The sequence below is a fragment of the Dendrobates tinctorius genome, unplaced genomic scaffold (assembly GCF_039654945.1).
Source record: "Dendrobates tinctorius isolate UK_male_01 unplaced genomic scaffold, ASM3965494v1 ptg000012l, whole genome shotgun sequence".
Lineage (NCBI taxonomy): Eukaryota > Metazoa > Chordata > Amphibia > Anura > Dendrobatidae > Dendrobates > Dendrobates tinctorius.
The window spans coordinates 10,295,312-10,315,631 of record NW_027361680.1 but is presented as its reverse complement, the minus strand read 5'-3'; the positions used below and the strand labels follow the sequence as shown (position 1 = coordinate 10,315,631).

At 44.6% G+C, this 20,320-nt stretch overlaps 1 protein-coding gene across 10 annotated transcripts in view; it reads left to right on the top strand.

Moving 5' to 3' along the window:
* The window catches only part of RBFOX2 (RNA binding fox-1 homolog 2), a 346,684-nt gene that overhangs the window by 175,597 nt on the left and 150,767 nt on the right, over positions 1-20,320 (top strand). For all 10 annotated transcript variants that reach the window (XM_073557990.1, XM_073557987.1, XM_073557984.1 and 7 more), the window contains one exon: positions 5,793-5,846. In XM_073557990.1, coding sequence (XP_073414091.1) covers positions 5,793-5,846 — 54 coding nt within the window. The remainder of the gene's footprint in view (positions 1-5,792; positions 5,847-20,320) is intronic.

Genomic DNA, 20,320 nt, shown 5'->3' with positions numbered 1-20,320 from the left:
GTGATCTTTGAGGGGAGCCCTTGGAGCCCAGTGAAGCTGATTTTTACTCTGACATAGTGTGACTTGTTGGTTTTGTACGTTGAAACAATAGTTGTGTGATTGATCGAGTATTGATCTCTGAAGAAGTAGGTTTTTGGGGGTGCATTGCTCAGAGACCTCCTGCGTTCTGAAAGTCAGCGCATGACAGTTACTTATAGGAGAGAGGGCATATTTGTGCACGTGGCGACAGACCTAGTGTTCCATTATCATAGTCCACAGGAACGTCCATGCCCTCTAAGTTGGATTTTAGTAAGATATGGGGTAAACTTTATAGGACATAGTATGTCTCTAATGCAGCTCTGTTGCAATACCCCTTTTAGTATTTCAGAAATGTGGGGACGGGCGAGCCAGAAAATCAAAGCGACAGATATTGCCGCTCTATCCGTGTTAGATTTTAGCTGGATCTGGGGTAGATCTTGTAAGACACAATATGTCTCTATTGTGGCTCTGTTGCAAACTCTATGAACTGTGTACCCCTTTAATATGAGTGAGGGGGTGGGAGGCCCAGCATATCAAGCCAAAAAGAAGATATTGTGGCACAAAAAAGGAAAGAGTTAATAAGGGTAATAGTGCCAGTTGGCCAGTAGAGATTTTTTTTCTATTTTTTTTTAACCAAAGTTTTGTACCTTGTCACCCCAAGTTTTGTACCTAAAGCTTTTTATCAAACATTTTTATTTATTAAAGAATTATAAATTAAGATTGTACTGGAGGGGCTGACAGATCGGACCACTTCGACAGTGGGAGTATGGAGACCGGATTGTGGTGGTAAAGGGGTGGAGAAACCATGAATATGGATGGACAAAAAAACCCTGAGTAGGAATGGGATTTGGTAAGGTTTGAGGCGTGGAGGGATTGGGAGACAGAAGAGGGTTGTATTTGGGGCATGATGGGTGGGCAGGGACTTCAGGTTGGGCAGGGAGTGGCGGCACAGATGCTGTGGTTGGGAACTGGTATGCGGTAGGAAGCTGGTACTGGGCAGGAAACTGGTATTGTACAGGAGGGGGAAGAGGGACAGTGGCTGGAGGGGGGCAGGTGCGGAAGGAACTACCGGGGTGGGTGGAGGGGCTTGGGGACTAACCTGCGCTAGAGCAAACTGACAGGCTTTCATTAACATGCATCTGCTGGTCAGGAGAGAGCTTGTCTATGTGCTCGACTACTACCTGGAAAAGGGAATGATTGGGCGATTTTAATTGCATCTAAATCCATCCTATCCAGATGCGTGCTCAATTCAAGCATACTGGTGTTCATGAGGTTGAATCCAGTACTCATTTGCTCGGACAACAGTTTCAGCGAGTTCTGGAAGGATGTATTTAGCAAGAACTCGGGCGCATAGTTCTTTTCCTGACCCTTCTGGCGCTGCTGCCCAAAACCCAAAGGTGTTCTGTAGGTGGCAGCAGTGTCAGAGGTTTGGGGTAATGCAAAAGCTACCTCGTCACCTGCAGCTACATGTAACGAAGATGCCCCAGCGCTGGTGGATGGGACCGAGGGACCCGATGTGAGGGAAGGTGCAGATGGGTCGGGTCTGTTGCGGTGGCGGACTCCTTTGGGATCGCTCCAGAAGAGTTCAACTCACGGTGCTGTGATACAAAGAAGCAAAAAAGAAGAAAAAAAAGTAATAAATATATTGCTATTGCTTGGCCCTGGCTGAAACCAAAAAAAGGTACACATGTAAACATTTTTAGGCTAAGTGTACACGTAGCAGAAATTTTCTGCTGAAAAACAGGACTCCATTCCCAGAAACCGTGCGTTTTTACCGCGATTTTTGCGCGTTTTTTTGCGTTTTTTTTTCCTGCGCAGTTTCTAGACACATGGCAAAAGCCAGAAACGCAGAAAAAAAACTTGAAATTAATAAGCATGCTGCGTTTTTTACCGCGATGCGTTTTTTTTCGCGGTAAAAAAACGCATCAATGTGCACAAAGTGCTAAATGCATAGAAATGAATGGGAAGCTTTTTCTCGTTTTTCTCGTGGATTTTTTGGCAAATCCGCGGGTGAAAAAAACGCTGTGTATGAACACAGCCTTACTTAGTAAATGGGGTGGGGAATATTTACCTTCTGCTCACCATAGTCGACCGGAGGAACGACAGGGCTCTTGCATACTTCGATCTGCATCCTCCCAATCCACTCGGGGCCTGCATCTTTGTTGATCTCCCTCTTGAGGCAATCCCTGAGTGACCGCCATCGCTTGATAACTCTGTCCCCTGTAAAATGAAAGCACAAATTGGTTCGTATACAACTCGATACATCCTGCAACATAACTTATTGAACCGTATATACTTGCGTGCTTGATTCTGGGCCCGAGCATCAAGGTCCTCCCATTCTTCCACAACATCGTGGCACACTTCTTCCCAGAGCCTGCGGGTCACAACAACATCAGCGTGGCGGTGGTCCACCATGTTCCACAGCGGCTCTCGCTCTTGGACTACATCGATAAGGAGGTCTATGTCTATTCCTGCCTCCTCACTGTCAGTCGGGAGCACGCTGTGAAGCCTGTTAAAGACAAAAAAACAAAAACATTACACTCAAATCATCCACATGAAGTTGAAAAATACAAAAACCAAAAAAAAGTAAAAAAAAAAAACTGTCTGCTGACTGCCCTGACGCTCATGTCGACGACCCTGGGAGGCACTTTGAGGACCTCTACGTTCAGCTCTAGAATCGGAAGACTATAGAAAAAAAATTGTGCTTGGATGTAGGCTTATGTGTTGAGTGTACTGTCATGTCTGTGATGATCTGTTTCTGCAATGCAAAGCTTTTTGGCCTTTAATACTTACATGATGGGTTTCACTGGTCGGCCTGGCTGTGTCGCTGGTAGCCTAGGCAACTTTCTGCAAGAAATAAACACGATGGTTAGCTATTATACTAAGATTTTTTTTTCTGCATTGTACGCCTATTTAGAAAAAAAATAGGTAGCTCCATAGCTATTAGGATTTCAACCCCTCCCCCAAACAAAAAAATGCTTACTACTTTAGTAAGATGCTAAACCACCACCCTCTGTAACTAAAAGGTTTTAGATATGCGCGATGTGCAAGCAAACATAACCCTCCCCCTCCAGTATTTCCCCCCAAAAAAACAAACATAACACACCCACTCAAGTAGTACCTTGCAAACACCATTGCACAGTAAATAACCCTCCTTCCCACTTTAAATCCAACCCCCACTTGAATATATTGACCACAGATGTAATGTTTTAAAAACCCTGGTAAAATTTTAAAGACCCAATTTCTGCATTGCCCATTTGTATACACCATGGTTTTTTAAAATACAACTTCAAACACCTCTGTATTGCACGTAAACCAAAATAACCACCACAGATGCTTTCCTGTGAGGCATAACCCAAAAATGTAACGTTTACCTTGGTGAAATTATACTACGGATGGCAAGGTTTTGGAACAATTCTAATTTTTGTTTTCCAACTCCCTTTTTTTAATTTTTCTTTTCCAACAAAGTAGGAGCTGCACAGCTCTTTATTGAAATACAAGGACTGTAATGAAAAAAAGAATTGCTTGGTTGGACTCGGGGCTGGCTGGCTTGCTTGTTGGGATAATGATGAGTGAAGCCCTACCTGGCAGGTTTATATACCTTTCCTAGTTGGAGGCTGGTTGGCTATAACTTGATACTAAATAATAAATTGGAGCATCCGTCGCCGGATTCTGTCACTTGACGGATTATGATGGATCCTGCTCCCATAGGCTTCCATTCTAGTAAACGATGGATGGCGACTGATCCGTCGCTGTCTGATTTTTCGATGGAGACAAAGAAGTTACTTTGACGTCTTCAGCCGCCGGACAAACAATTTTTGACGGATTCAGCGAATGACGAATGAAACGTGAGGCCATCCGTCGCGAATACAAGTTGATGGGGGGGAAAAAAAACGGATCCAGCGGCATAAGTCGCTGGATCCGTTTTTTCAAAATTTGACGGATTGTGACTGGCAAAAAACTGTGTGAAAGGGGCCAAAGCTGTGATTAAAAATCATGGTTATTCCACAAAATACCGTATTCATTTCTGAACTCTTCCTGAGTTAAAACATTAGTATAGTTGTTTCTAAGGCACACGTACTTTTTAGCCCTGCGGATTTTTCCACGCAGAATTGAAGAAATCCTCAGGTCAAATGACCTGCATTTTTCCTGCGGATTTCTTCCTTTTTTGTGCTGTTTTCCCTTGCGGATTTCCCCCTGCGGATTTGGAGAATGGAGCAGGTTTTGGAAAACCGCACAAAAGAAGCGACATGCTGCATATTTTGAACCACAAGAAAACCACACGGAAAAATCCACAGCGTCTGCACAGCGTTTTTTTTTTTTTTTTTCTATTGACTAACATGCTACTGTACATCACAATGCGGATATGCAACGTTTCTGCGCGGTAAAATCCGCTGCGGATCCGCTGGATATCTGCATCGTGTGCACATGGCCTAAATTATTATGAACTTGTTTTCTTAGCATTACTGGAGGACTGTAAGCACTGCATTTTTTGTGTTATTTTGACCAGTTCTCATTTTCTGAAAATAAATACAAAATTTAGTGCTTGGAAATTCGAAGCCATGTTGTCAGTAGTTTATAGAATAAAAGAGCAATTTACATTTTACTCAAATATACCTATAAAGAGAAAAATGAGACAAACTGAAAATTTTGCAGTGGTCTCTTAACTTTTGCCACAGCTGTATCTGGAGACTGCATTTCTGTTGCAATATATCCTCTTTATGCAAGAGACTGCTTACAAAACGGTGATGTTTTGGTCATTAGTAAGCAAACTGGGCAATTTCCCAGCCCTAAATGGTGCATTGGGTACTTATTTCTACAAGCTACCACCAATCACATTGCGCATCACTGAGGTAAAATATTTATCATGCTATGCTTTTTTTTTTTTTTTTAATGATCGTAGTCATCCCATATGAGGTGCAGAACATGTAGGAGCATATCATGTTGGGATTAGTGATGAGTGAATGTGTTTAGATAAGGTGTTATCTAAGCATGCTCAGGTGCTAAGAGTACCTTCAACATGCTCAAATACTATTTTCGAATCGCCACCACTGCACATCTCAAGACTGTTGGACAACCGCAATACATGGAGGGATTGCCTGTTTCTTAGACAATGCCTGTATGTGAAGCGGGTGTCGAACAGCCGCAACATGTGCAGCTATGACAACTCGAACATAGCATTCGTGCATGCCAAATATACTCTGTTGGCACCCGAGGGTGCTCAGGTAACACCTTATCCAAGCACGTTCACTCATCTGTAGTTAAGATATGTTCTCAATCATTAAAGGTGTTATTAGGGACTTTTATTTGTTGCTATGGAGCTAAGAACCGACAAGCGGATAGCCGCTTACTAACTGAAGGGAGATGACATCTGCAGTGATGCCTCATCGACAGAAAAGCAGAAGAGAAGATGCTGCTCTGTCGGCGTGACGTCAGTGGAAGCCGCAGGATCGGTCCATGACCTCTTTTGAGCAGGCAGAGATCAGCACCAGGCAGGGAGTTAGCAACTACCTGCTTGTTGGTTCTTAATCCCATGCACAAAGATAACTCGGATAACCCCTCTAAATAATAAACCTATTTATGCACCCCACAATCAATGTACCATGACACTTCAGCTTTGAAGACTTTTTTTTTTTTTTTTGCTATGGCTGTCTTGTCATAATGAAAATCTGCCCTCTGGATCTCCATCAATGTCTGACTTAGATTATCTACATGTACAAGCACATACTTTGTTCATGAATTTCATTGATTTTTTATTTTTTTTTATTTTTCAGGTTGGAAGCTTAGTCCAGTAGTTGGAGCGGTGTATGGACCTGAATTATATGCTGGTAAATCTCTGCTTCTATTTGTATGAAAGTGCAAAACCAGAAAACCATGCTTAAAGTTTTCACCACTGTGTGATCAGTGAGGGGGGTCTGCCGCCTCAGTTGTAGGAATAAAGGGTAGTTTGCATGTAGGGACTCTATATTTAGGAGGATCCCCAAATAGCATCAGTGGGGTCTCTGGTTTTAGACTATTAACAGTCTACCTGTGGACGGGTGTAAAATGTTTATGTAATGTTTAAATGGAAGAATTTGCTAGTAATGTCTACCTTGTAAAGTTATACTTCACTAGCGGTTAAAGCACATAACCTTATTATAAACATGTTTTATCTGTAATGGCCCTCAAATGGTGTTTGGCAGAATATTGGCATCATTTACAGGGGTTGCCCTATCTCCTAGCGAAAAAGTCTGCATAGTGAGCGTGCGCAGTGAGCACGCCCGTCACGATCACTATCTCCAACCCCCATATGCCAAGTGCAAGCGGGCTGCATATTTGTGGAATGTGCAGAATACACTCCACCGGCTTCTTTGACTTCTCTAGCAAGAGAAGCATTGATCAGCATGTGTCCCCAAGTGTGCAAATTGTATAAATGCGGTAATGTCACTGCCCACTTGCACAGGTAATGCTGGGAAGCTGACAACATGTACTCTGCACTTTACCCATTCTGCGGTCGCGTGGTGACCAGTTTTTTTTTTTTTCTTATGGGATTTGAAGCGCAAGTGAACAATACGTGCAAACGAAATGATAGTAGATTTATAGCTACGTACTGCATCCCGAGCAGTCTACATAATATAACGGCATACACCAGAAGTTACAGCTGGTCTGTCTTGGTATTTTTTTTCTTAGATGCACTTCTCGCTATTAAAAAAAAAAAAAAAAAAAAAATAATTATTGATGTTGCTTATCATATATGCAGTTATTTGTCGTAGCCTTTATGGATATTCTGCCCTTATACCAAAGATGGGTGATTTGAATAAAAACGTAAATTTATATTAGACTTCAAGTTACGATTGAATGGAATCTGTCAGCAGGTGTTTGCTATGTAATCTGTAGACTGCATGAGGTAAGAGTTAAAACACAGATTTCAGTGATGGCTCTCTTATCAAGTTCCTTTTTATTTACTTACAATGACTGCTTTGTCACAGGAGCTTATCATTGCTATGCATGCTAGTCCCCCTCCTTTTGTGATGAGCAGTTCACCATGTATAGACATTGTGTATACAGAGCCTTTTGTAGGGGGAGGCAACATTCTCAGCTCTCTGCTGCATTGCTAAATCTAAAAACTGTCAGAACGGTTAACTAAACTACCGTATTTTTCGCTTTATAAGACGCTCCGGATTATAAGACGCACCCCAAATTTTGAGGAGAAAAATAGGGAAAAAACTTTTTTTTTAATAAAATGGTGGTGCATCTTATAGTCCATGCGTATTATTGCTTACTGGGGGTGGTGCTGCAGGAGGCCGAAGTGGAACATTGCTGCTGGGATGAGGGGGTGTTTTGATGTGCAGCGTGCTGGTGTCTAATACTGCCGCCGCCCTCTGTCCCCTGATGCTTGCTGCCCCGGCGCTGTCCCTCGGTGCTTGCCACCACCGCCGTGCTCTGTCCCCCAGTGCTTGCCGCCGCGGTGCTCTGTCCCTGGTGCTTGTCACCACTGCCGCGCTCTGTCCCCCGCTTCTTACACCCACCTCTTACCCCCATCTCATCTCCCGAGATTTCAGTGCCGAGATCTCCATCTGTGCATGCACGGCGGCCATTTTCCTGGAAGAAATCCACAGGAAAGCAGGCATGAAGCGGCAGAGACCCCCCCCACGCTGAACGGGACAGAGCGCGGCGGTAAGAACCGGGGGGCAGAGCTGCGGCAAGTACTGGACACCCTCCGCGGCAGCACAGAAAGGTATATCCTCTTTGTAAGACGCACCCTCATTTTACCCTCAAATTTGGGGGGAAAAAAAGTGCGTCTTAAAAAGCTGAAAATACGGTAAGTGATACATCATGGGATTCAACGTCTGTTTGCCTAAATTACACTGCTCTCAGATGAGGTAGCAAAAACCTGGTGACAAATTTAAATAGGTGTAGGAAAAAAAAGATGGGAAACGTGGACGGAGACCCAATATCATAATGATGAAGGTTTAGCTTGTTTCCTTTTAAAGGATGCATAGTTAGTTATGGCTGACAGCAATGAGGCCTCTGTACGCGTAAACCAAAATATTGCACAATAACAGTTTATGCAAACCTTATTCATATTTCCAATTCCAAAGGATCCTTTTCATGTCCAAAAATAAACATGCTTTTGTCATAATGGATACCCCAGTCAGCATTTGTCCTTATGGCAAAGACTCCTTGTCTATAACTGAAGTACAGGAATTGGTTTTCTAAACCTCTTCACAGTTGAACTCAGAAATGTGTAGCATAAATTGAGCAATATTGACCACTTTAAAATTATAATTATATTGGTATACGGTATAAAGAACTCCTTCTTTTAAAATCTCTGCGCTCTACGCTGAGCACTTATGTGGCACCCCAGAATCTGGTTGCCATAGTGACATTGCCTCCCTCTAAGGGGTGATGGCAGGAGGGGGGGTCACCATGCCAGGTAACACAGGTTACATGACAATTCCTGCTGCGGGTCAGAAAGGGGAGCTTCCTTTATAAATTCTGGCCAGCAGGTGGGAGTAGTGAGTCAGTAAGAAGTCAGCTGAGAGAGAGTAAACAAGGGAGTTGTCATGGAAGCGGGAGCAGCTGAGCTCATGACAAGACAGTGACAGTTGGAGTTGGTCTGTGGAGCGGGAAGGGACAGGAGCAGAGACAAGGGGCTCTGGGGAACTAAAATTGCATATAGCTGACCCCAGAGCGAAGCGCTGATCTAAAAAGGGACTGCAAGTTCTTTGGACACAACGAATACCTGAAGGCAAGGCAGCAGACAGTCTGGGGCTGACAGTGAAAAGGACAGTACCTGTGATATAGGCTCACGCTGTCAGTCAAACAGGTTAGAGATCATCACGCAGGAGAGGGCCGCAGCTTAGCCACAAGCAGCAGGGACTCGAAAACAGAGCAGAAGGAAGGTCCCCAACCCCACCTGGCAGGGTGGATCCCCTGAATGCCTCCAGGCGAACCGGACTCAATCCATCATCTGTTTGTGGTACCCCAGATTGCAACTACTTTCAAGTAAAAGGTAAAGAAAACTGCACCTCTCTGTGTCCTTCACGTATTCTCTGCACTCCAACGTTCACCACCATCTGAACAATTAAATATATTTGCCCTGAGGCCCTGCTCTACCTGTGGGGAGCTGAACCATCTTTGCTACGTCACCATTAGCCCCAGAGGACCAAAACCGCACCGTCGGCCACCCATTGCCGAACACCACGGGTGGCATCACAATTAAACACCACATAACTATCCTCTATTTAATTACTGGACACCCAGGGCCAGGGCCATGGACCGGGTCACTGCCACCGGGACATCCCCTTTTGAGAGCCTGACCGGCCCGGTACCGAGTAACCTAAGGCCCTGCAGGGCGCTCCACTTACTTTGGGGTTTCCATCTAAAACTGTGTGACGGGATTCCGATGAAACCCCTGAGGGAACCATTCACTATAATGAGGCAGCAGAGTTATTCTGGACTCTGTCTAGACTTTGTTCAGCGGTGTCCTTTTCAGAAGTACACTTTTATGCACACTTAAAAAGACACACCACCGGATCACAGGCCAGACAGAATCCAAAGTGACTGTCTGCCTTTATTATAGGGACTATTCCGGAAGTTCCATCTGAACCACGTGTTTCAGAGATTTACCCGGAAACCCCAGTGTAAGCACTCAGCGCAGAGCGCAGGATAAATGTGATCTGACCCTTACTGCGATCTTCAGGAGGCAGAATGAACAACTCAACAGATCAAGAATTGGATTTATTTTTTACGCTGTTCCTTGTGTGGTACAAGTTAGACTGCTTTATAGTTCAGGTCAGACCGATTACAGCAATATATTTTTAATGATTGGCTACTAAACTGCCTTTTCAAAGTTTTCGCATCGCCATATTTTGAGCTATAATTTTTCAACATTTTTGACAACCGCTTGTTTTTTGAGTTGACTTTATTTGTACCATTTTCAAGCACAGTTTTTGATTTGCTTTGTATTCCAATTTTTGGGAGTGATAAGGCTGCTTTATTCTTCGGGTTAGTAAGATTAGAGATTTTTTTTTTTTTCCTTTTTTAGTAAAAAAGAGCTATAGTTATATTTATCTACTGATGGAACTGTATGGGGCCTTTTTTATGGGACAAGATGACTCAGTTTTCATTGATACAATTTTTATTTACCGCCAACATTTGGTAACTTTGTATTCCACTTTTTGCTTGGCGGTATGATGAAGTGTTTTTGCCACGTGTTTTCTTTTTTTTTTTTTTTTTTTCTTCACTGAAAGGCTTAACTAGTGTAACAGTTTCAGAGATTAGGTCTTTCCAGACTTTGCAATGCTAAATGTGTACTTTTTAACATAATTATGCATATTTATTGGTATTTTTTTTTCTTACAATTTTTCCAATTTTTTAAACTTAGTCCCTCAATGGAACTTTAGTTCTTATTACACTGGTGGCTGGTGTAAAGAATTGCCATGCACATGTACTGCAATGCATTATACCTGTCAGTGCTACACTGACAGAAAACTCTTACTGTAGACCATGTTCTTCTAGCATGGTGTAACAGTCTACAGTTGCTGGCAGACCGGGAGATCATAATTTGACCTCCAAATGCCATGACTACCATCGTCTATTTGCGGGAACGCACTTAAAGAACAGGACGTACCAGTGCGTCTGATGTCAGGAGAGGTTAAATATTGTCTTCCTTCCTTCTCTTAAATAAAGCGTAGTCGCCTATCAGTATATGAAACAAGCACGACTAAAACTGAGGCCCTTCCACTTAACATATCTGAAACCAAACTAACTCCCATTTGTAGTAACTTTAAATGTAACTGGTGTGGAACACATCTTCCAAGGAGAAAGGTGGTTGAGGACTGTTGTGCCAGCTGATGAAGATGGCTGGCAAGGAGGTGAGGTCCAGTGGTCTGAAAGGGCAGGTGGAGACTGAGCCAGAGCTATGGACCGCAGCCTGGTTCACAGTCGCCTGCAGAGCCAACCACCTGCAGGCTCTATAGGCATTCTTCAACTCCAACTCCAAAGGTTTTTTCACCCAGCCTGGAGGTGAATCCCAACCTGGGGTGCACACCTCTTGCCGCTCGGGCGAAGTGGATTGCAGGGGAAGTCTAGGCCAAGAAGGAGAGGTAGCAGTGGGTCTGATGGAGAAGAACTTGCCCAACAGATGACCCATGATGCATTATGACCACAAGTGGGCTATGGCTTTTTAATGGAGGCAAGAACTGGACATAAGGTCTGTGTCAATGCCAGTTCCCTTCAGCGGGGACCTAGCCTACAAGACCAAGAACACGTCCAATTCCTGAAGGAGGACTGACCATGGGGCTGGTTCGTGGTTGCAGTCTCCAGGGTCAGAACGGGAGAGCGCCTCACCAGGAGGTGGCAACCCCCTAGGGTCGTCTGTTATGATTGGGTCACCGAGGAGGAAAAACAAAACCAAGCTAAGTCACAGAAAACCAGAGAGGTTGGTAACTACGTGGATTGCAGACCCCTGATCCTAACCACACAACTAACAGCAGCCGTGGAGCGTTCCTATGATGATTCTAGATGCCTCGTCACAGCCGGAGGACTAAATAAGCCTAAAGCAAGAAAAGGGGGAAATCTAAACTGCCCCAGAGCAGACCCCAAAGGAATAGACAGCCCCCACACATGTATTGACGGTGAAACAAGATGAAAGCACAAGCACAGGTAGGAAAATAGGCTGAGCAAGCGATGGGGCCCACACTAACTAGAAAGGACAGGAAAGGAAAGATACTGTCTGCAATCACGCCAAAAAACGCTGCAAAAATGTCCAACACTTCTGATAGCAAAAAAACCCTGAAGTCACTAGACTTCACCCACTAGATCAGCACTCTGGCCTCTTTTTGCTCTGTTCTCAGAATATTCCAATCTAATAAGGGACAAAAAGCAAACTGGCACATACAGTAACATAAGAGTGGAAATTCAGCACAGCCCCAGCCGGGGCTGGCTGACCACACAAAAAACTGAATAGACCAAATCAAATGTGAACATTAGCAGAGACAACTTGGCTTGAGAAGGCAGGAACTGAGCTGGAAACTAAGACCTCAGGAGGCAGGAAAAAATCACCAGCATGGGAACAGGGAGTCGACTGTCTTAAATCCAGTCTGAGACTCCAGATGTCCAATCCTCATTATCATGTGGCAGGTCTCTGTCAATTAGATCAGCTTCATTACCTCTTGCCACCTCCAGAGAAAGCCCGGAAAGAGAACTCACAACTCCTCTGTCAGCACAAACAGTTCCCTCACCAGAAACCAGTGGCAGACCAGAAAATGAGTTCACAACAGTCGTCCCAGTGACGCAAGCAAATACTCAACGTGCTCCCATACCTTAGGAGTGTGGGCCCTGCTCACAAACTTAAATCTATATGGAAATGGGGGGCACAGTAGGTAGAACGTGCTTGTTATGTAAGGTCCAGCCATCATTATAATAAGGGGTTTCATATTTAAGCTGCATGATCCGGACATCAACCAGGATCTAATTAGAAGTCTGATGTAATGTTTTATAACGGATATAAGATTTAGAATGTCTAATACTTTATTGACTTTTTTTTTTTATTTCCTTTTTAACAGCAAAGATTACAATACAAAAAAGTTTTTTCTTTTTTTTAGAGTCAGTAACTTATTTTTAAAATGTCCCCCAATTCCCCTTATTGGGACGATTTACTCGTGTATAAGCCAAGATTTTCAGCAGGGCTGTGGAGTCGGTAAGCCAAACCTGCAACTCCGACTCCTCAGTTTCCCTTACACCGACTCTGACTCCGACTCCACGACTCCGACTCCCACATATATTGCTTACATTTAAGTGAAAAATTTATTGTAGTACAATGTGAACATCAGACAATTAATAATTTCTATGATCCAATAATCAAGATATTAGCACATAATATCTATTTATTGGAATACAACTTTAGAACACAAAAAACTGTAATAAATTGTGAATATGTAATACACTGTATACATGTATACGGTACAGACCAAAGTTTGGACACACCTTCTCATTCAAAGAGTTTTCTTTATTTTCATGACTATGAAAATTGTAGATTCATTCTGAAGGCATCAAAACAATGAATTAACACATGTGGAATTATATAATTAAAGTGTGAAACAACTGAAAATATGTCTTATATTCTAGGTTCTTCAAAGTAGCCACCTTTTGCTTTGATTACTGCTTTGCACACTCTTGGCATTCTCTTGATGAGCTTCAAGAGGTAGTCACCTGAAATGGTCTTCCAACAGTCTTGAAGGAGTTCCCAGAGATGCTTAGCACTTGTTGGCCCTTTTGCCTTCACTCTGCGGTCCAGCTCACCCCAAACCATCTCGATTGGGTTCAGGTCTGGTGACTGTGGATGCCAGGTCATCTGGCGTAGCACCCCATCACTCTCCTTCTTGGTCAAATAGCCCTTACACAGCCTGGAGGTGTGCTTGGGGTCATTGTCCTGTTGAAAAATAAATGATGGTCCAACTAAACACAAACCGGATGGAATAGCATGCCGCTGCAAGATGCTGTGGTAGCCATGCTGGTTCAGTATGCCTTCAATTTTGAATAAATCGCCAACAGTGTCACCAGCAAAGCACCCCCACACCATCACACCTCCTCCTCCATGCTCCACGGTGGGAACCAGGCATGTAGAGTCCATCCGTTCACCTTTTCTGCGTCGCACAAAGACATGGTGGTTGGAATCAAAGATCTCAAATTTGGACTCATCAGACCAAAGCACAGATTTCCACTGGTCTAATGTCCATTCCTTGTGTTCTCTAGCCCAAACAAGCCTCTTCTGCTTGTGGCCTGTTCTTAGCAGTGGTTTCCTAGCAGCTATTTTACCATGAAGGCCTGCTGCACAAAGTCTCCTCTTAACAGTTGTTGTAGAGATGTGTCTGCTGCTAGAACTGTGTGGCATTGACCTGGTCTCTATTCTGAGCTGCTGTTAACCTGCGATTACTGAGGCTGGTGACTAGGATGAACTTATCCTCCGCAGCAGAGGTGACTCTTGGTCTTCCTTTCCTGGGGCGGTCCTCATGTGAGCCAGTTTCTTTGTAGCGCTTGATGGTTTTTGCCAATGCACTTGGGGACACTTTCAAAGTTTTCCCAATTTTTCGGACTGACTAACCTTCATTTCTTAAAGTAATGATGGCCACTCGTTTTCCTTTACTCGGCTGCTTTTTTCTTGCCATAATGCAAATTCTAACAGTCTATTCAGTAGGACTAGCACCTGTGTATCCACCAGACTTCTGCACAACACAACTGATGTCCCAACCTCATTTATAAGGCAAGAAATCCCACTTATTAAACCTGACAGGGCACACCTGTGAAGTGAAAACTATTTCCGGTGACTACCTCTTGAAGCTCATCAAGAGAATGCCAAGAGTGTGCAAAGCAGAAATCAAAGCAAAAGGTGGCTACTTTGAAGAACCTAGAATATAAGACATACAGTATTTTCAGTTGTTTCTCACTTTTTTGTTAATTATATAATTCCACATGTGTCAATTCATAGTTTTGATAAGGCATCAAAACTATGAATTAACATATGTGGAATTATATAATTGAATCTACAGAGTGAATCTACAATTTTCGTAGTCATGAAAATAAAGAAAACGCTTTGATTGAGGTGTGTCCAAACTTTTGGTCTGTACTGTGTGTGTGTGTGTGTGTGTGTGTGTATATGTGTGTGTGTGTATGTATGTATGTATAGATAGATATATTAGCTGAAGAGCCCGGCGCTGCCCGGGCATAGTAACTAACTGTGGTTAGTTGTAGCAAATTATAATTATCCTCCATCCCATAGTCCCATGCCCATATACCCATCACACATCCTCCATCCCATAGTCCCATGCCCATATACCCATCATACATCCTCCATCCCATAGTCCCATGCCCATACACCCATCACACATCCTCCATCCCATAGTCCCATGCCCATACACCCATCATACATATTCGCCATCCCATAGTCCCGTGCCCATATACCCATCATACATATCCACCATCCCATAGGCTCGTGCCCATATACCCATCATACATATCCTCCATCCCATAGTCGAGTGCCCATATACCCATCACACATCCTCCATCCCATAGTCCCATGCCCATATACCCATCATACATATTCTCCATCCCATAGTCCCATGCCCATATACCCATCATACATATTCTCCATCCCATAGTCGAGTGCCCATATACCCATCACACATCCTTCATCTCATAGTCCCATGCCCATATACCCATCACACATCCTCCATCCCATAGTCCCGTGCCCATATACATATCCTCCATCCCATAGTCCCATGCCCATATACCCGTCAAACATATCCTCCATCCCATAGTCCAGTGCCCATATACCCATCACACATCCTCCATCCCATAGTCCCGTGCCCATATACATATCCGCCATCCCATAGTCCTGTGCCCATATACCCATCATACATATCCCCCATCCCATAGTCCAGTGCAAAAATATACCCATCACACATCCTCCATCCCATAGTCCCGTTCCCATATACCCGTCATACATATCCTCATCCCATAGTCCGGTGCCCATATGCTCATCACACATCCTCCATTCCATAGTCAACCATTATGACATCATAATGAGCGGCGGCAGGGCTTGCGACCTTTGATGGCATCAGCGTCGCCATGACAACTGTTGACATCATAATGAGGGGCGGGGCTTGATACGCAAACACTGCTTCCCCAGTATGCAAATAGGGGCATTATGACATCACAATGAGGGGCGGGGCTTGACGCGCACACACTTTTCCCCCAGTATGTAGATAGGGGCAAAATTGTTTGGTGAATTGGAACGCGCCGGGTTAAAATTTCGCCTCACAACATAGCTTAGGACGCTCTCGGGGTCCAGACGTGTGACTGTGCCAAATTTTGTGGCTGGAGCTGCGACGGTGCGGATGCCTATCCCGGACACGCACACACACATACGCGCGCGCACACACACACACACACACACACACACACACACACACACACACACACACACACACACACACACACTCATACATACATACACACTTTGAGCTTTATATATTAGATTTCATAACTTTCCCAAATTCCTATGAAAAAATATTCTGCATATTCTGCATTGAACTACTGTACCCAATTTATTATATATTTTAGGAGTTGGAGTCGGTCCATTTTATACCGACTCAACTCCGACTCCACCAAAATGAGCACGACTCCGACTCCACAGCCCTGATTTTCAGCACATTTTTTTTGTGCTGAAAATACCCCCTTTGCTTATACACGAGTCATTGTGCAGAAACCAGCGGGGGATGGGGAGCGGCGGCAGGAGCCAGTGGCTGGGACCTCATACTCTCCCTGCTGTGCCATCGCTAAACGTCCCCTGCATCCCTCCGTTGTCCTGGTGCGGCAGCTTCTTCCTGCGTTGAGCAGTCACATGGTACCGCTCATTAAGGTCATGAAAATGGACGCAACGCCACTCCCATAGGTGTGGTGTCCATATTCATGACCTTAATGAGCGGTGCCATGTGACCGCTCAACGCAGGATGAAGCTGCTGCACCAGGAAAATGGAGGCTGCAGGGGACGTTCAGCGATGCCACAGTAGGGTGAGTATGATGGGGGGGGGGGCACGGTGGAGGACAGGGAGCTGAGCCATACATAGGATGGGACAGGGGAGCTGAGCCATGCATACTGGGAGGGGGGAGAGGCACACAAACAGTGCCAGCTCCTGGTTTTTGAGGGCCCCGGGCGAAAGTCTCAGTGGGCCCCCCCCCTTTAACATATACCATGATTCATGCCGTGTGGCATCTGTGGTGCCGGCCAAAAATGGACTCATCTCCGTGTGGATCACACGGACACGCATGTGATCCACACGGACACGCTCTGTAGCAAAACACGTTCATGTGAAGGAGGCTATTGATTAGTAGTGTACGCATGTAAGAAAGATAAGAAAGAAAGAACAGAGTGAGAAAGAGAGGGGAAAGAAATAGAGAGAACTGAGATTAAAAAAAAAAAGAGTGGACATAAAAAAAGAACAGAGAGAAAAGAGGGGAAAGAAAGAACCGAGAAAGAACAGGGAGAGAAAGAGGAAAAAGAACAGAGAGAGAGAGAACAAAGAGAGAGAAGGGAAAGAGAGAGAGAACAGCAAAAAAAAAGAAAGCGAAAGAGGGGAAATAACAGAGCGAAAGAAAGAGGGGAAAGAGAGGGGAAAGAAAGAACAGAGAAAAAGTGGACAGAAAATAAAACAGAGCGAGAAAGAAAGAGGGCAAAAAAGAACAGAAAGAGGAAAGAAATAAAGAGGGAACAGAGAGTGGACAGAAAAAAAAGAACAGAAAAAAAGAGGGGAAAGAAAGAACAGAGGTAGAGAGAAAGAGAGGGGAAGAAATAAAGAGAGAACAAGAGAACAGAGTGGATATAAAAAAAGAACAGAGTGGACAGAAAAAAAACAAAGGGGGGAAAAAAGAACAGGGAGAGAGAGAGGGGAAAGAAAGAAACAGAGTGGACAGAAAAAAACACAAAAGAAAGGGAAAGAACAGAGTGGTAGGGAGAAAGAGGGGAAGGAACAGAGAAAGAAAGAGGGGAAAGAAACAGAGAAAAATGGTAAAGAAAGAAAAAAATGATTAGAGAAAAAGAACAGAGAAATATTCTATAAAGATACCATAGCAGCCCGGCTCCCATTGTAGTGCCCACCTGAGCCTCCCGATGCAGGACATATCATGATCCGCTCACATGACCGGCATCCCCTATTACAAGGCGATCCTGCTGTTCGCGCTGTCGGAGGAGGACACGGTGATGTATCTGAAGCATTCCCTGAAGTGCCTCCATGGTTCTGTCAAAATCTCCTCCCGAAATTGCCTAATTTCTGGTCAGCTTCCAGCACGTCACTTCCGGTAGAACGTCACATGCGAGTTTTAAAGTGCTCCTTGGGGCTCCGCCATGTACTCCTTTTGTCCGCGGGAAAAGTAAGCTCCCCGCTAGGGCAGTCTCTCTCAAAATCGGGGCAGTCTCTCTCAAAATCGGGAATGTCCCACTGGATCCGGGACGGTTGGGAGGTATGAATTCTCCTCATCATACACCTCGTACATGCACGGCTCCGCACACACACACACACACACACACACACACACACACACACACACACACACACACACACACACACACACACACGGTTCCGGTTTGTATGCCTTGTACACACACTGCTCCACTCCGTACACCTTGTACACACGGCTCTGCTCCATACACACATGGGGCGCGGCTCCGCGCTCCTCGTACAAACGTGGTTCGCTACATCCCCCCCCCCCTGTAAACACCTCCTGACCCCACGCATAAACTTCCCTCATCCAACACAATGATGACCACCAGCACAGCAGAGTCCTCCAGACACCGAGGCTTCTGATCATGTGACCCCTGACTCCTCCCCTCCTGTGACCTCATCACAGGTCCTGTGCCAGAAGAGAGAAGCACAGCGATGACTCATTGCTGGCTGCAGTGGGTCTCTGGGAGGGCGAGGATGGAGTCGGTGCATGGGGGGGGGGGGGGAGCATGGCGGTGGTATCCCAGACAGCGTGAGTGGGTCCCCTTCCCCCGTCGTGGCGGGTGCTGACGCCGGCCCTGCGCACAGAGCAGACAGGGATGAGGGGACAATGTACACCCGGCTTATACTTGAGTCAATAAGCTTACCCAGTTTTCAGTGGCAAAATTAGGGGCCTCTCTTTATACTCGAGTATATACGGTAGGACACTTGTGATTGGTATCCTGGTAACCCCTTCTAAGAAGAGCTAATTTTGTTTGAGATGCAAATGATCTCCAATCTGCCATTATTGGTTCAAACTAAATATGATGCTTCAGAGATGAGAAAATAACACACAGCCAATGTCTCAGTGTACAATTCTTGTCTGAATCTTGGATGCCCAGTCATAAGTTTTTATTACAACCACAAAGATCAGGACAGTGGGAATGGCTTCGTTTTGAATAACAAGGTCGTAAATTATGCATTCTGTCAAAATTCTTTTCAAACTAGTTGTATCTAGCTTTGTATGCCTTCTGTAACGAAGTAAGCTTGAAGGGGTTGTCCTGGCTTTTCACATAATCTCAGTGCATATCTGGGCTGCAGAATGCTGACAATAAGTAATTTACCTTCTGTGGCCAGTTTGCAGCGTTTGCTAGATATCATCTCTTGCTTGTAAGAAAAATGTCCGGGGGGGGGGGGGGGTGTTCTGGCATTGAAATGAGAACTGGTAGTTTTCTCCTCACTAGTTCCACTTTCCATAGATCACTTTTCAGCTTGTGTCTGGGGGAGGAGCAACTGCTCTCTGCACTGAGGCTGCTAGAGGGGGAGGATTTGTTACTGTGTGAGGAGGGATAGGCTTGTTCATGTGGTCGGGGAGGGCCTGTTGCTATGGAGGGTGGGGTTGTTGCTATAGAGGGCAGGTTTTTAGTAGAGTAGGAGGAAACATCCAGTTCTCATTTCAATGCCAGAACACACACCCCCCCCCCCCCCCCCCCGGACGTTTTTCTTACAAGCAAGAGCTGATATCATCTAGCAAACTGGTCACAGAAGGTAAATTACTTATTGTCAGCAATGCACTGAGATTACGTGACAAGCCCGGACAACCCTTTTAACACCTCTATCAGAGACAACACCCTATGTTATTTCTTTAATGGATAACACTTAGAATACTAAAATACAAAATTATCAAAGATATCTAGGTTTATCTGTCTAAATAATCAAAGCAAAGTATAAATATTTACCATAACATTGAACATGAGTCACTCTTAATCTTGTTTGCTATTACTCGTAATAGGTTACTATAGTTGGTTACTAATATACCGTATATACTCGTGTATAAGCCGACCCCCCCCTAATTTTTCCACAAAAAACTGGGAAAACTTTTTTTGCTACAAAAAACTGGGAAAATTTATTGACTCATGTATAAGCCAAGGGTGGTGCTGCAAAAGGGTTAATGGTGGCCCAACAAGATGTTCCATACATAAATACCCCCATATGCTGCACAAGGGTTAATGGTGGCCCAAGTAGAAGCTCCATACATAAATACCCCCATATATTGCTGCACAAGGTTTAATGGTGGCCCAAGTAGAAGCTCCATACATAAATAATACCCCCCATATGCTGTGCAAGGGTTAATGGTGGCCCAAGTAGATGCTCCATACATAAATACCCCCCATATGCTGCACAAGGGTTAATGGTGGCCCAAGTAGAAGCTCCATACATAAATACCCCCCATATGCTGCTGTACAAGGGTTAATGGTGGCCCAAGTAGAAGCTCTATACTTAAATAACCCCCATATGCTGCACAAGGGGTAATGGTGGCCTAAGTAGAAGCTCCATAC